Raw genomic sequence first — 17,595 nt, 5'->3', positions numbered from 1 at the left:
TCTATTTATTGTTCTGCTTTTCCGATGCGTTCGAACTCACCGCTCCAGGCCGTGGGTTCGGCACGGCACCCATGTATCTGCCCCATCTCTGAGACGCCTCACGGTACTCCTTATACGGGCCGTCGAACACACTCTTCACGTCCCCGATGTGGTACTGACACACGGCCGAGACGTCCACGTCCCCCCTGAGAGCGGGACAAAGAGGAACATGCTTGTTAAATTCTGAAGCAGGACAAGATGTCCTCAAGATGTCTTATTCGGCACTAAATCAAAAGCTCGGTTTCAAGGTGTAAAGAAGACGAGACTGTAATGAGACTGAATAAGAAAGTTTGAATCCCGAACTCGTGAGCAAAAGATGTGAGAACAGTTATAGAGAAAAGTGTGAGAGGGAGGGAAAGAAGAAAAAAAAAAAAGAAACAAAAGAGTGAGACAGAAAGTGCATGTGTGTGGGCGGGAAACTGTAAAGAAAGTAAGATTTGTAAACAAAATTCAAAGTAAAAAATTAAAAGAAAGTAAAATAGTAAGGAAAAAATTAACTACTGAAAAGGAAAAAGGTGTAAGAAGCTTTGAGTGCCAAGAAAGAGAAGGAAATTAAAGACGGGACATAAAGTAGGAAAAAAGTGGGAAGGAAGAAAAGAAAGAATTGGATGCATAATGGATCAGAAATAAAAAGTAGTAGAGGGAAAAATAAAAATATAAAAAAAAATTAAAAGAAGAAAAAGATCAAGACTGTATGTAAAGAAATAAACATATGAAGAATGTGAAATAAATATTTTAAAAAATTAAATAAAGTTAAAGGAGGTTTTATGAAAGAAATTAAAGAAGTAAAGAAGTAGAAAAAAGAGAGAAAAAGAAAGAAAAAAGACAAAAGCTGATTTCATGATAATATCTGAAACCAAAAAAAAATAGAGACGCAGAGAGTGGACGCGATAGATAGGAAAGAGAGAGACTGAGAGGATGAGAGAGAAAGAAAGAATACAAAAGAAACATTTTTGAAATAATAAAAAAAAAAGAAAGAAAGAAGGAAAGTAAGAAAGAGAGGAAGCGAGAGACAGAGAGAGCGACCAAGAGAGAGAAAGAAATAGAAAGAGAGTAAAAAAGAGAGAGACAGACAGAGGGATAGAGAGAGAAAGAGAGAGAGAAATTAGTGAAAGCAGTTTTGGAGTCTGCTGAATTGCAGTTTCTGTCTTGCTGTGATTATAATTCCGGATCTGCATTGCGTGCAGTAGTGAGGCGCGGCTGGGGAGGGGGGAGGGGGGGGGGTGTTGATGGGGGGGGGACTCGGCACCATCACACTCACAACTGTAACAACATTGAGGACGGAGCAACTTGCACAACTTTATAAAAGAGTGAGAAAAAGGAGAAGCCGCCGACTGTCTGAGTCACTTTGTCTTTCAGTGTCAGAGACAGAGAAAGAGACGGATACGGACGAGACATTGCTCCAGGTTTAAAGAAGAGAGTCAGGTGTTTAATAAACGTCCTGAAGGACAGAAACTAAAGAGAAATAAATTGAGGAGGAGGTGGAAAATAAAACCTGCTGCTGTGACTGAAAGAAAGATAGAACATCAGATTTACACGCAGTCCTTCAGAGCGTCCACAAAACTGTCCAACAGCACAGAGCGATAGAGGGAATACCTCAGGAAGAAAAAAGAGGAAGAATGAGGCACTGTAAGAAAAAATAAAAAGAAACAAAGACAAAAAAAAGGTAACAAGACAAAAAAAACAACATAGGAACCATCAAATTAGAAAATAAAGGCTGGATGAAAATGACAAAAAAGAAAAGACACGGGGGACAAGAAAGAAAGTGGAGGACAGACTGAGATGGGGATGGAGGGAAAGAAAGAACAAAGAATGAGTTTGGAAAAAAAGAGTTTGAAAAAGGAATAAAAAGAAAAAAAAAAGAACAAAGATGGAGGAAAGGAAGGAATGAAGAACAAAAAGGAAAGACATTGGGAAAGCAACAGAACGAAAGAAGGAAAGAAAGTTAGAAAGATTGGGAAGGCAATGGAAAGAAAGAACGAAAGAAAACACAGTGTGTAGGCGTGGCCAGAGCTCCTGTCACTCACCACTGGGCGTGGAAAACCCCATAGAAGGCGGTGCTCCTCCAGTCAGTACCCTGCATGGTGAAGACGGCCTGCAGGTGGTTGAAGGTGATGTGACGCTCGGGCAGGGAACAAACCAACCGAGCCTTCTGAAATGTCGTCCACTTCTTCTGCAGTGTCCGTGTCCCCCCCTGGTCTCCCTGATGGTACGGTCCAAAATAAACATCAGTCGACAGGACAAATGCTACCAGGTTTTATATATATATATATATATATATATATATATAAAACGCTAGCTAAATATAATCAGACAACCAGTCTCACAACCAGTGCTAGTTAGCCACATGACGCTAATGTTATAAAATTACTGTGAGAATCTGAACAGGTTAGGGTTATAATTGCTCATAACTATAAATGCTCACAAAAACAAGCTAACCTGACACGAATTTTATGTTAGATTTCTAAATGTTTTCAATCATTTTAAATTCTAGCTATCGACAATAAGCTTAACGCTAGTAGTTTTCGTCAGGGAAATTTAAATTTGATTTATAAATGTTCCCAATTTTCCACTACTAATGCTAGCTAGCCAAAACAAGCCAACCTTTGAGGAAAGTTTCCTGCTAAAATAAGCTAATCTGACAAGATTTCCACAAAAAACATGAACTTTTATAAATAAATATTAAACTACATTAAGACTGCTAGTGCTAGTCAGCTAAAATAAGCTAACCTAACGCAATTTAAGAAAGAAACTTAAAGTTATAACTATTAATATAGCTAAATGTCCTTAATTACTGGCAAAGCCGGCTAGCAAAAATAAGCAACTAATAAAAACTTTTAGTGTAGATTTATAAATGAGTACAATCTTTACTGATAACGTTAGCTACAGTAGTTAAATTAAGCTAACCTGACAGAATTTCTTTGAGGAAGTTTGAGGCTTTCGAATGTTTTCCCTTCACTACTGCTAACGCTAGTTTAAATAAGCTAAATTGACAGGATTTCTGTGAGAACTTCAATTCATATTTAGAAACACAAATGATCACAAGCTTTACCGCTAATGGTAGCTAGTTAAAAATGAGCTAACTTGACAAGTTTTCTGTAAGGCGGTCTAAGCAAAGTTTATTATTATTGTCTTAATCTTATTCTTTTAATATTAGCTAAAATAAGATAACCTTCTAAGATTAGCCCAGGTTAGGTTTTAAACAGAAATGTTAATAATGTGCCCTGCTAACAGGCTAACTCCCGAATATTAGACAACCTGACAAGATTTCTTATAGTAGGTTAGAAAATAAATCAATAATTGTCTAAAAAATCTTCTGCAAATCTGAGTGCTAATGTTACTAGCGTGCTAACTGGCGCTAGTCCGAGCGGTCGCGTGTGTCCTCACCTTACACACACGGGCCACCCGGGCTACAGTCAGATCTCCGTCACAGTCGAGCTCCACGGCTTTCTCGCTGAAGAAGAAGTAGATTTTATCGTCGTCTCCCTCGCGGCTGTTCCTGCTCTCGCGCACAAGTGCAGAACCCACGAATTTGGGCTCTAAAAGACAGAGAAAGTAAGAGAGAAAGAGAGAGAGAGAGAAGGGCAGATAGAGAAACCAGTATGATGGAGAAACAAAAGGAAAAGAAAAGAATGTAAAGGCAGATGAAAAAGATTTAAGGATAAAGAAAAAAGAGAAACAAGAAAAGAATTGAAAAAGGATGAGTGTGTGAAGATATGAGGGAAAAGAATATTAAGAAACAAAGAGCAGTAGAGGAGGACGAAGACAATCATGGAGAAAAAATTAGAAAGTCAAGGAGACAACGATGAAATAGAAGGAGTAATAAAAATAATGAAAAAAAAGAAAATACAAAGAAAAACAAGAAAAAAAAGAGGAAAGAAAGTAGGAAAATATAAAGACAGACATTATCAGATGAAAGTAAAGAGTAAAATGAAACAATAATCAAGAGGATGATAAAAATTATAAAGGAAAAAAAAGATGAAAGGAATTAGAAAAATAATAAAAAAGAACATAAAATCACACATGAATGAATAAAGGAAAGAAAGAACAAAAGGAGGAAAAATGATTGAGAAAGAAGAGAAGGAAGTAAAATAGCACAAAGAGAAGTGAGAGGAAATGGAACAAATTATAAATGTAAAGTAAGATAAAAAAATTGAAAGAGAAAGAAAAGATATAGAAAAAGAAAAGGTGAAGAGAAAGAGACAAAATTATTAAAACAAGATGAGGTTAGAAAAGAAAAGAAAAGAAAAGAAAAGAAGAAGGGAATGCAAAATGGTTATTTCAATATCGTACCTAAGTGTGTGTAAGTATGTGATGAATCTTTTATTCTGTGTGTGAGTGTGTGTGTGTGTATGTGTGTGTGTGTGTTACCATTGAGCCAGGCCGGCAGGTATTCGTTCTTCATGCTGTAGTGTTGCTGTCCCAGGTTGCGCAGGATCACGGGCTCCGTGCCCAAGAAATTATTCAGAGTGGCAGAATACAGCTCCTTATCTACACACACACACACACACACACGCACGCACACACGCACACACGCACACGGAGAATAAAAGATTCATCACATACTCGTATCCCAAGACTGTTTGCTATAACATAAATAAATAATACAGGGTGAAGCACACACACACACACACAAACACACACACTCACACACACTTTGCAGAACCCACACTGCTTGACAGGAATGATATATCTCTGAACATGAACACACACTCTCTCAGGTCTCACACACACTCACCTACGATAAGGCCGGTGTGGCCTTTGGCGGGATCATAGGGACACTTGCCCTTCCCGTCCTCCAGGGCGGCGCTGTTCAGAGTGAAATGATCCACGCTCTACACAGCAGAACCGAAAACAAAAGCACATAAACTGAGTTCAACTAGCAATAATCACGTCTCGGGTTAAACCTCACTGCCACTGCAGAAGGTGGGCGTGGCCTCTGTCCATGACAGGTCTTTAACAAATGTGAGCCTGGCAGGTGTAAAGAAAGGTGTGGCCTCTGTATGGTACCCATCAGCCCTAATGAACAAGTGGGTGTGGCCTTTATACTGTAACGGTCAGCCCTAATAAACAAGTGGGTGTGGCCTTTATACTGTAACGGTCAGTACTAGTGAAGAAGTGGGTGTGGCCTTTGAAAATGTTAGCACTAATGAACAAGTGGGTGTGGCCTTTGAAAATGTTAGCCCTAATGAACAAGTGGGTGTGGCCTTTATACTGTAACGGTCAGCCCTAATAAACAAGTGGGTGTGGCCTTTACACTGTAACGGTCAGCCCTAATAAACAAGTGGGTGTGGCCTCTACATGGCACCTGTCAGTCCTAGTGAAGAAGTGGGTGTGGCCTCTGAAAATGTTAGCCCTAGTGAACAAGTGGGTGTGGCCTTTGAAAATGTTAGCCCTAATGAACAAGTGGGTGTGGCATTTATACTGAAACGGTGAGCCCTAATAAACAAGTGGGTGTGGCCTTTATACTGTAACGGTCAGCCCTAATAAACAAGTGGGTGTGGCATTTATACTGAAACGGTGAGCCCTAATAAACAAGTGGGTGTGGCCTTTATACTGTAACGGTCAGCCCTAATAAACAAGTGGGTGTGGCATTTATACTGAAACGGTCAGCCCTAATAAACAAGTGGGTGTGGCATTTATACTGTAACGGTCAGCCCTAATAAACAAGTGGGTGTGGCATTTATACTGTAACGGTCAGCCCTAATAAACAAGTGGGGGTGGCATTTATACTGAAACGGTGAGCCCTAATAAACAAGTGGGTGTGGCCTTTATACTGTAACGGTCAGCCCTAATAAACAAGTGGGTGTGGCCTCTACATGGTACCTGTCAGTCCTAGTAAAGAAGTGGGTGTGGCCTTTAAAAATGTTAGCCCTAATAAACAAGTGGGTGTGGCCTCTACATGGTGTCTTGTCAGTCCTAGTGAAGAAGTGGGCGTGGCCTTTATACTGCACCTGTCCGCCCCACTGAACAAGGCCACACGTCCTTCTTAACGAAAAAGTAAACATGGCCTCGTTACCTGCCTATCATAATAAAGAAGTGGGTGTGGCCTCTGCACTGTACCGTTCAGAGCTGATGAAGAAGTGGGTGTGGCCTGTGTACCTCTCAGAAGTGATGGATGGCCATATTTGCTCTCTCTCTCTTAATTTTCATAAAGAGTAAAAAGGCTCCAAACATGTATTTGATCGACAGGTAAAAGCCCGCCCACGTACACACTTCAGATAATACAAACTCTCCTGAAGAAATGCACACACACTCAGACACACACACACACACACACACACACACACACACACACACACACACACTCAGTGATCATGTCTGCCCACTACATCACCAGCTACTGCTGAACCTTCAACATCCTCCCACACACACACACACACACACACACACACACACACACACACACACACACACTTGATCCTCCAGTGACTAACTGATCCAATCTCTTGTGTCTGTGATAAGACCTTCTCATCTGCATGAGATATATTTCACTCTGGCACTGACAGAGAGAGGAAGAGACAGAGTGATGAAGGAGGAGGAGGAGGGACACTTACGATGTAGGTGCACTTGGGCTGGAAGGCGTAGGTACCGCAGGTGTACATGTGTGTGTGATTGTAGCTCTGCAGGAAGCGGATGTAGTTAAAACACTCCGTCTGTCAGAGAGAGAGAGAGAGAGAGAGAGAGAGAGATGAAGAAAAATTAATTTTAAAACAGTAGAAGGAGTGAGGAGATAAAAAAATTAATAATAAAAAAAGAAAGAGGAAGAAGAGACGATATGCAAAAAAGATAAAAAAGGACAGGAGAAAGCAGAGGGATAAAAAAGAAGAAAGAAAAAAAGAAGGAAAAAAGAAGAGAAAGAAAGAGAGAAAGAAAACAAACAAAATAATATAAAATATTAGAAAAAATAAATAGAAAGGAAGGAGAATGAAAGATGCATAAATATAAAAAAGAAGACAAGTCACAAGAGATGAGAGAGATTGAAAGAAAGAAAGAAAAAAAAAAAACGAATTGGAAGCAAAACAAATTTTAGGAGCGAGAGAGAGGAAGGGGAACCTGTTATGATTTTTCACTAAAAAGGTATTTTTGTCGTTTATGTGAATAAAGCACTCTTTAATCAAATTTAATCACATGAGAGAGAGAATAAAAAAAGGGAGAAAGAGAATAAAGGAGGGAGAGAGAGATGCAGAACAGAAAGTGGTTCTATTGCGACTGATACCTGGTTGTTTTTCCCTCGCTCTGCACACTCTTTCTTCTTCTCCACAGGCGCCGGCCAGTCAATCTGTGACAGAATGAGAGAAAGAAAGAGGGAAAATGGAGAGAAAGACAAAAAGGGATGAAGGAAAAAGAGAGAGAGAGAGAGAGAATGTGAGATCAGGTCGTTTGGTAGAGGAGCAGGTGGGGCGAGACTCGGGATCACTACGGCACAGGTCACACACTCACTTGTGCTTGCAGAGATAAAGTGAATGGGAGAGCGCGAGCGAGTGAAAGAGAGAGAGAGAGAGAGAGAGAAAAGGAGAAAAGAGGTCTGAAAGGTAGTTGTGGCATTAAAAGCTCGCCCTGGCTGCTGACCTCTGAAAGTGCGATTTGCTGAAAATGGCGCAGTAAAAGCCGCGGGGCGAGACCCGCACGCCGCCGATTTACATAATGAAACGGAAATCGGCACTTCGAAGCGCGGCGTGTACCCTGAGAGACGGAGGAAGAGAAGTGCGGATGGAGTGAATAGGAACGCGGCGTTTCGGCTTCATCTCACGTCCTCCTCGTTACGTCTCCGTGTTCCAGACCTTCAGAGACTGAGGACAAGTGCCGAAGCACCCAGGGGTAGAACACAGCACGAGAGCAGGAAGGAAAGAATAGAAAAGAATGAGAGAATAGAGAGAGAAAGGAAAGAAAGGAGGGGGGTTAAAGAGATACAGAAATAAAGAAAGGATAATGGAAAGGAACGAGATTACGGAGGAAGAAAAGAATGAAAATGGGGAAAAAAGGGAAAGGGGGAGATAAGGGAGGACGGAAAGAAAGAAGGAAATGAAGTGGAGTAAAAATATAGAAAGAGAGAATGAAAGAAAGAAGAGAGAGGGAAAGGTAAATAAGAAAAAACATCCATTTAAAGAAATCAATAAAGAATGAAGAAAGAAAGATATGTAATTGAATAAAAAATAGAAAAAAAGGAAATTAGAAGTGATTTAAACAGAAAAGAAAGAAAGAGAGAGAGAGAGAGAGAGAGAGAGAGTAAACGGGGAATGCTGATACAGCGCGGCGTTTAGGGAAGGAGTCTCCAGTACGAGCAGGTAAAGTTGTGACCATCGGCAGCTTCAGTAGTTTAAACGGAATGAAGAACACGAGCGGCGCCGGGTTTAACTGTCTCACTAACGCCACGAGGAAGAGAGAGAGAGAGAGAAGGAGCGAGGGATTATAGCTGGGTTCATAAGGCAGGACCGGGACCAGGACATTGTGCGTAAATGTAAATGGGTGTGGTCTGTGCTTACCTGTGGGCGGAGCTGCCGTGTGATGTCATTGGGGTCGAGGGCGAATAGCGTCTCCCGGGCGCCGATGTACAGGACGCGCTCGTGCTCGGACAGCGTCAGCATGGTGTAGTTAAACACCCCGAGCGCCCGGAACCGCGCCATGCTGTCTATCACTTCTGCACAGACACAGAGAGAGAGAGAGAGAGAGAGAGAGAGAGAGAGAGAGTTAGACATGAGTGAGAAACAATCTTGAGACAGAGATGAAAAGACGAGCCACAGAGAGGGAAGAAGAGAGAGAGAGAGAGAGAGAGAGTTAGACATGAGTGAGAAACATACGTGAGAGAAACAATCGTGAGACAGAGATGAAGAGGGAAGGAGAGAAAGAGAGACAAAAAAAGGGGGAAAAGAATAAACAGATGACAGACAGACAGACAAAAACAGGAAAACAGGAGACAATAAGCAAGAAAAAGGGAGAGACAGATAGAGGCAGGAAATGAAAAAGCCAGATGAATAAAGAGAGAACAGGAGAGAGAGAGTGAGAGATGGAGAGAGGCAGAAACGGTAAAAAGAGACAGATAGAGGCAGAAAAGAAAAAGGAAGAAGGCAGAAGAGGCAAAAAAAAGACAGAAGGAGAGACAAACAGGTAGAGGCAAGAAAGTAGATAGATAGATAGATAGATAGATAGATAGATAGATAGATAGGGAGAGAAATAGAGAGGGACAGGGTCAAAAAGTGAGAAGGACAAATACATACAACAAAAGGGAACGAGAGACGAAGAGACATTTTAAAAAGTGTCATTGGACTGTTCTTATTTTTAAAGATATACGACGTGATGTATTGAAAAGAAATCTGTAATACAGACCGATAGGGAAAAAAGAGAGAGAGATGGATCGAGAGGAAGACAGGAAAAGAAAGATAGATGGATAGATGCAGTATTTGTATCTGTTCCTTTAACAGCAGTCTTTATCAGTATGTGATACATTGCTCTGGCGATCCTGCACGCGCAATGATGAATAATGAATAACATCTGAACGGGAAGAAAAAGAAAGAGAGAGAGAGAGAGAGAGAGAGGGAGAGAGAGAGGGAAAAGGGGGAATTAAGTGGAGGAATAACCAGAACGTTGGGTTTATTCAGCGGCGTGTCGGCGACACCAAACTGCAGCCATCTTCAGTCTCTCACTTACTCTACACCAGAGCAGGAGAGAGGGAGCGTGGAGGGGTGGAGGGGTGAGAAAAAGAGAGGATGTAGCTTCAGGGGAGAGAGAGAGAGAGAGATAGAGAGAATATTCAGGATGGAACTAAAAATTGAATGAAGTTATCACTCTGAGAAGCTCAGTGCAGTGACGTGAAAGAAGGATGGAGAGAAAGATAGAGAGACAGTAAAAGAGGGGCAAAGAAGGAAAAGAGAGGAGAAGACAAAGAAAGAAACTAAAAAAAAGTAAAGAAAAAAAAGTGATTTTTAAAAAAAGCAACGGCTTATAAAAGGAGAGAAAGAAAGGTTGAAAAAAATGGATGTGTGACTTAAAGGTTTGTAAAGAGAGAGAGAGAGAGAGAGAGAGAGTATTCTGGAAGGAAATATAAAGAGAATGAAGTTATCACTCGCTCCAGCAACGTAAGACAGACAGAGAGAGAGAGAGAGAGAGAGAGAGAGAGAGAAGGAAAAGAGAAGCAGCAGTGACTAATAAGTCGTATAAAAATAAAAGAGACGGTGAGAAGTGAGAGATAAATGGGATAAACGAGAGTAACGGATAAGAGCAAGAGAGGGATGGAGAGATTGAGGTAGAAGTGCTTATAGAGATGAAGAGATAAAGAGATGAAGAGAAGGATTCGACACGGAGATGGACGAGAGATAAAAACTGTATATGAGAGAAGAGACGCGAGGCAGCGAGAGAGAAACAAGAGAACGAAAGAACGAAAGACGACAGACACGACGAAAGCTCATGGATGAGAACGACAGAGTGAGAAGAAGGGGAGCAAAATAAGAGCAGAAGGGAGATATAGAGGGATAGAGGGAAGTCTAACAAACGAGAGATGAGTAAGGGATGAAAATTAAAAAGGAGATGGAGAAATGAAAGAAACGAGAACAGGGATAAGAAAGGGATAGAGAAATTAAAAAGAGAATGTTTAAAGAGAATAGAAATAAAGAAGAGCAATAGAGAAGGAGAAATGAAAGAGGGATACAGAACTAAAAAAAGATGGAAAGAGAAATGAGAGAGATGAGATACAGCAGTGAAATGAAGGTGGAGATATTAGAGAAGAAAAGAGAGAGAAAGCGACGTTATAGAGGGATAAAAAGATAAACACTGGGGCCAGTGAGGGATACAGAACTTAAAAAAAGGAAAGAAACATGAGAGAGGGATGAAATTAAGGGAAAAGAAAAAAATGAAGTGAAAGACAGACAGAACTGAAAACTCTTGGAGAAGAGAGAGAGAGAAAGAGAGAGAGAGAGGGAGAGGGAAATAGAGAAATAAAAAAACTAGAGAGATCAGAGAGAGCTCAGATGAATAGAACCAACACACACACACACACACACACACACACACACACACGCAGGCCGAGCTGGCCGGGATTGTGTCAGCGTGTCACTTCACCAGTGCAGCTGCAGGATAAAGGCGCTGGAACCACAAGTGACCACCAGAGGGCACCGCAGGGGCATGTGACACCAAACCACTTCAGAGGAGCCGATCAAAGGGAGCGATACGATACGACAATGACAAACAGACCGCAAGAGAGAGAGAGAAAGAGAGAGAGAGTGTGGGAGAGACAAGCAGAGGGAGACGGAGACGAAGAGAGAGAGAGGGAGAGAGGGAGAGGTGGGTTGTGAGCAATGTGAGCGACTTCAAACACCGTAATGGAGAACGGAACAAAACACCATCCGTCCTCTTCAGAAAGCCGAGAGAGAGAACGAGCTAAATATAGCTAAAGCTAAGCTGAAGTCCAGATGTGAGCCAGCGGTGGGGCGTGGCAATGCAAAGACAGAACGATGTTCGCAGAGAAAAATGTGACAAAACTTTACTGAGATGAAAAAAAATAAAAAAAAACTTGCGCAAGCGGGATGCTAACATGGGCCTGGGGGAGTTCTGCTTATTGTTAGCCACATTAGCGTTTTTGGGTCAAGTGTTTGTTTAAAGATAGAAAGGCATCTGGAGAGCTGAGTGGAAGTGTGTGTGTGTGTGTGTGTCACAAATGGATAAAAGATCAAAATGTTAGTGAGTTCTCACAAAGATGAGGACAAGAAAGTCTCGCAAAATTAACAACAATAACAACAATGATAAAAAACTAGCATCACAGTACACGATGCTAACTTAGATTCATGGAAGCGTCCTTGTGAGGGAAGAAAAAAAATCTGACAACAAAAAAAAATGCTAGAAAGTTAGCGATACAAAGAAAGAGCTTTGAAAACTAGCTGTTTTAAACGAATAATAAGAAAACAAACATGGCTAAAGAACAGAAACAAACAAACGCTAGTTGTGCTAGCTATGTCTTCAGCTAGGAGATCTAGCTAGCGCATAGCGCTTACAGACACGAAAAGGCAACAAATATCGTAAATATCGAAGTTTTACCCCAAAGACATGTGTGTGACTCACTCATCATGCCTAAAAACATACTTAGCATCAAGTGCTAATCAGATCTCCGCCATCTTGAAATACGCTGAGGTCATAAATTTAAACAAGGCTAGCAGGAGAAGAAAGACGCTAACCCTAGATGACTTAGCATTAGACTTTCAGTGCTAGCCACGTTCGCATTTCTGGGTCGAGTTTAATGAGTGCTTGGAGAGCTTAGCGAATCGGTTTTGGATCGGTTCATTGTGTGTGTGTGTGTGTGTGTGTGTGTGTGTGTGTTCATTTTCTCGTCTCTGATGTTTCTCCATGGATCTTAGCCTGAGCAATGCTATAAATACAAGAGAGTTCTGCTTATAGCTGCTAACCACACACACACACACACACACACACACACACACACACACACACACATACTGCTATTAAAAAACTATTTTTGGGCTTTTTGAAGGAGGAAGAAAAAAGAGACTGAAAGAGAGACAGAGAGAACGCGTGCACATGTATAGTAATTACGAAGGGAGAGGACAAGGTTAGCATGCACGAGCGCATACGCGCTCACTCACACACACACACACACACACTCACTCACACACACACACACACACACAATCTCTATGCATTACCACATTCAGTATAATAAAGCCACAGGTCAAATGCACATTTTAAACCATGAATAGGCAAAGTTTTTACACACACACACACACACACACACACACACACACACACACACACACACGCACACACCAATTTTAAAAGCTTAATTTAATTTGCTAGAATAAAGCAAATGCATTTGCAGACTAAATTTTAATCATGAATAGGCAAAACTTCAAATCCAAATACACACACACACACACACACAGGGTGTGAGAGCAGTAGTACACAGGAAGTGATGTAATTGTTGGAGATTAGCAGAAAGGAGTGGTGGGATGTAAAAGAACGGAAAGGTCAGGCTAGAAAGGGGGGGGGGGGGGTCATGTGACTAAACAGGAAATATTCAAAGTGTATAAACACGACAATCAGGGAAAAGAAAAAAGTTTAGCGGGAGATTAAGGGACAGATAAAAAATGGATTGAAACCGAGGGAGAGAAGAATGAAAAAAGAGAACAGTATAGAAAGGACAAGAAGATTTTTGAAGCTCCTTGGGAATGCTGAGGTGTCGGCTGGGCGAGCTCTGAGAGGTAATATGTTTGAGTGATGTGAGCAGATATTGCAGTGTGGATAAAAACTCCTGGCTGAGGTTCATCCGCATCGAAACAGCTTGCAGGTCTGAGGGAGACTGCCCAAAAAAAAAAAACGAATTACAACAAACAATCCAGACGAGAAGATGGACCGAAGTTTCATCATCCTTCCTGTTCAGTAAATAGCAGAGGGAAGCAGTATTGTGAAGATGGTTATGGTGGCGGGTTAAACATTTCTTGAGTGTCCTCAAGAAAAAGAAAAAGAAAACGCTCAAGAAGAGACAACAGCGAGGCCAATAATTGTGTGCTTGCTTGTGCACTGAGATTGCCTGGCACCCTGTCCAGCTTGTGCCCCACCTTGTGTCACTGGGAAAGAGTCCAGGCCTTCTACGTTTTTGGAATGTTTTCAACCACCTTTATAAATGGAGCTTCACCCAGGAAGCTCCTTAAGGTTTCTAAGGGAAACAATCTAAGTCAAATGTGACCCGCTTTGCGCCCTAATTTCCCTTGAATAGACTCCAGGCTCCAGAAAATGGATGGATAGATAGATGAATCTGACATGCTGAACCTGAAACATGAATTTATCTCTAGATTTAGTTTAGGTGATAGGAGCTGATGCCTGGGAACACCTTGAGGTACAGGAAAAAGGAGCCAAGAATCAATCAATGGGGAAAGACTGCAAGCAGAAGTAGAAGTGACAAGAATAGATCCTTGGGGGACACCCTGGCGCTACAAAAGAAACTGGCTAAGAACCAAAAAGTGGCTGGGAAACACAACTTAATCTACTGTAAAAGCTAAGGATAAACAGATCATTGGGGACATACTCAGGTACAGCTAAGGTGGTGAAGAATGGATCCCTGGGGGGACACCTTGAGGCAGAGAAAAAAAGGACCAAGATCACTGGGGTTGAGGTAAAGTGGAAGACGGCTGAAGATTTATCCCTGTGGGACACTATAAGCTACTGTACAAGGGGTTATAACAGATCCTTAAGAGAGGCCTGATTAACAATATAAGAGACCACAAACTGATTCATGTAGACACCTTAAGCTGAAAAAGAAGGAGCCAAGAATGGATTGCTGGGGGCAACCTAGAATAAAAAAACTGGCAAAAGCAAAACATTTGTGAGGCCATGAATAGATAATTAAGGGACACAAAGAGCTACAGTATAAAGGCACCAAGAGAAGATTCTTGGAGATGTCTTGAGCTACAGTAGAAAGGAAGCTGTAGTAGCTGCTTAGGAGACATTCTGAGCTAGAGGAGAAAGAGTCCAAGAAACAATTACTGAGTGAGTCCTAAGAAGGGGATAGATAGCTGTTCCTTGGAGGACACATTGATTTATAATATAAAGGACTGATGACTAATCACTTGGTGGACATCTTGAGTTATATAAAAAATCGGCATATAATTCTTTTGGAACACATGGAGCTAGAGGGAAAACACAGGTGCTTAGGAGACACCTTGAGACCCAGTAGGGAATTTCTAAAAATGGATTGCTGGGTTGCAGTCTGAAGTAGAACGAGGAAAAATGCAGAGCCCTGAGAATTTATTGAGCTGGAGTAAAAAGGAGCCAAGAGCAGTTCCTTGGAGATGTTTTGAGATACATTAGGTGAGTGTGGGTGCTTTGAGAAAGTCTGAGCTACAATAGAAGTGGTCCAGGAACCAATCAATTGGTCGGGTCTTCAGCTACAGCAGCAGTGGGCCTGGACTGGGTTCTTGGGTGGAAACACCTTAAAATTTAATAGAAGGAGGCCAAGAACCGATCAGGTGGTGGAAACTTTGAGCTACAGCAGAAAGGCACCAATAATGAACTTCTGGGGGACATCTTCTGGGGCAACAAGGAAGGATGGATGCTTGAGTGTAGTGATGGTAAGTTTGTGATAGATGGATGGATGGATAGATGGATAGATGGATAGATAGATAGATAGATAGAAAGCCAACAACTCAACAAAGAAACTAAACCAGGACAGCGGAATAAAAAAGGCAAAATAAATGAAAGAAACTGAAAAACGAACTGGGCCAAAGGGAGGCGTCTCACTGCACGTCTGTCTCTCAGCGTGTTCTGCTAGTGACCTTTTCATAAAAGTGCCGTGGCTTCTTTAATGCTGACAACCTTTACGCTCTCATGGGGTGCCACTCACACACACACACACACACACACACACACACACACACATTGAAACTTCAGAGCCAGTGCCGGACGGTGAGGGAGAAAAAGAAAGATGTGCAGATGTCTCTAACACACGCACACACACACATGCACACACACACACACACATACACACACTCCACAGAGTACCGAGGCAGTCATTACAGTAATTGGAGGGTAGAGAGATGGAATACGCTGTCGCTCCGTCTCGCTCTCTTGCTTTGCCGTCCTCAGCACGTTTCGATTTGTGTACTTATACCATCTCTTGGAACTCGTCTTTCATTTTCCGTCGGCCTTGCACTCTCTCTCTTTTCCTTTCCCTGTCTCTTTTTTGTCTTCTTTGCCTCTCATGGGATGCGTGGCACTGAACTTGGACTCCATTTTAAACACTGCAGTTTCCCTTGTGATCAGCAGAGTTAATAAGCAGAGAGACCGCTCCCCCCCCCCAGCTTATCCTCCGACACCGAGCTGGTGCTGCATCAAGAAACTAGCAAACCTGAAATGTTTTTTTTTTCTCCCCCACACCACAGGCGACGTGCGTCTCCTTTTCTTTTTCAATTAGAGCCTAAGGGCATGCAAAAGGTCGGATATGGCTTGCAGGGTAGACTTGAGAGCGCATGATTTGCAAGCTTTTTTTTTATTTATTTATTTTTATAAATTTAGTCCTGTCCAATTCTTTTTTCCCCAGATTTTTCTCCCCAATCTAGTTGTGGCCAATTCCTCCCCGTCACTAGGGGGCTCCCACATTAAGGCTACTACTACCACTCAGTCGGGAGGACGAAAGCTATCCCGTGTTTCCTCCGAACCACGTGACGCGAACCGACCGCATCTTTTCAAACTGCTCGCTCGCGCACCGTTAGGGGCGGAGTAACACACTCGGAGGAAAGCGCTAGCCGCTCCTTCCGTGTGCGCGAGCTCACAGACGCCCCTGATTGGCTGTAGAGCCGTGGTTAATGTGGGAGCACAAGTACCTGTCATCCCTCCACCCTGAGAGAGCTCGGCCAATCAGCTCTCTCTGTGCCTCCGGCTGTGAGAGGAAAACAGCATCACCTGGGGGTCGAACCAGCGATCTCCGGATAATAGGGCGAGCGCTTTACCACTGCGCCACTCGGAGGCCTATTTGCAAGCTTTTTAACATTTAAAAAGTTTGAGGTGAAAAACATTTGAGAGCAAGAGAATTGCATCGGCCATCTTGTTGACATTGATTAGTAAACTGACGCAGAAGATGAAAACGAGTTACATACAGAGCAGGCGGTCTACGGTTCCGAAAAATGACGCAAATGCGTTGGTGTGAAAATGTGCAGTTCCTCAAATGACCACTAGGCTGGCACCAAAAATGAGTCAATTCCCATTAAGCCCCATGTTAAAATCTCCAACTTTACAACATAATAAACAAAATAAACATGTTTACAGCCTGAGACAAAAAAAAAAACACACGTCTTTTTTCCCCCCCTAACTTCATAGAACTTGAACTACTTGTATCTACTGTAGCTGTGGTCATGATAACGACATTACTCCGCCCCCAAACACCAGATTTTTACTTTCAGATTTGCTGGAATTTAAGCCGCCAGGAAGCAGTTCAGCATTTTGTGATTTTGTGGTGCAACAGTTTTGGGAGCGTTGTTGTGTGGGTGAAAATGTGCAAATGGAGAGACAACGAGAGAAAATGAGTTTATGTCCGAGATGTTGGAAGTATGAGTGTGTGTGTGTGTGTGTGTGTGTGTGTGTGTGTGTGTGTGTGTGTGTGGACTTGAATCCACAGTTGATTTAGGAGGAACTGAAGAGGGTGGGAGAGTAAGAGATGGGGTGGATATTATCTTCACTTTAATCTCTACACACACACACACACACACACACACACACACACACATGTACGGCTATGCTGGCTGAGATCTAAATCCCTTGGATTGCCAGTCTAAGCACTACAAACACACACACACACACACACGCATTCTGTCTGTCTCTCGTATAGTGCACACAGGGTTCATGTTTATGTGGTTTGGGACACACACTCATGACCTGGAACAGTAGTTAAACACACACGCCGTATATTTTTCTTTTTCTCGTTCTTGCCATTTCTCGTCCATTTATGGTGTTAAGAAACCATCTCACCATCTCTCCAGGCTGTAAGTGTGTGTGTGTGTGTGTGTGTGTTTTAGGATTGCTTTGTTGTTTATAGTTTGTTTGCACACAATCCTGCAATCTGGT

At 42.2% G+C, this 17,595-nt stretch overlaps 1 protein-coding gene across 1 annotated transcript in view; it reads right to left on the bottom strand.

Annotated features, from left to right (window-relative positions):
- sema4c (sema domain, immunoglobulin domain (Ig), transmembrane domain (TM) and short cytoplasmic domain, (semaphorin) 4C) overlaps positions 1-17,595 on the bottom strand; it is a 78,064-nt gene that overhangs the window by 10,617 nt on the left and 49,852 nt on the right. Inside the window, exons 4-11 of the mRNA XM_053480687.1 lie at positions 8,526-8,680; positions 7,259-7,321; positions 6,597-6,695; positions 4,778-4,874; positions 4,411-4,530; positions 3,427-3,578; positions 2,067-2,242; positions 41-185 (exon numbers count right to left, since the gene is read on the bottom strand). Of these exons, the coding sequence (XP_053336662.1) occupies positions 41-185; positions 2,067-2,242; positions 3,427-3,578; positions 4,411-4,530; positions 4,778-4,874; positions 6,597-6,695; positions 7,259-7,321; positions 8,526-8,680 (1,007 nt within the window). The remainder of the gene's footprint in view (positions 1-40; positions 186-2,066; positions 2,243-3,426; positions 3,579-4,410; positions 4,531-4,777; positions 4,875-6,596; positions 6,696-7,258; positions 7,322-8,525; positions 8,681-17,595) is intronic.

The sequence above is a fragment of the Clarias gariepinus genome, chromosome 21 (assembly GCF_024256425.1).
Source record: "Clarias gariepinus isolate MV-2021 ecotype Netherlands chromosome 21, CGAR_prim_01v2, whole genome shotgun sequence".
Classification (NCBI taxonomy): domain Eukaryota; kingdom Metazoa; phylum Chordata; class Actinopteri; order Siluriformes; family Clariidae; genus Clarias; species Clarias gariepinus.
This window is presented reverse-complemented; position numbering and strand designations above follow the sequence as displayed.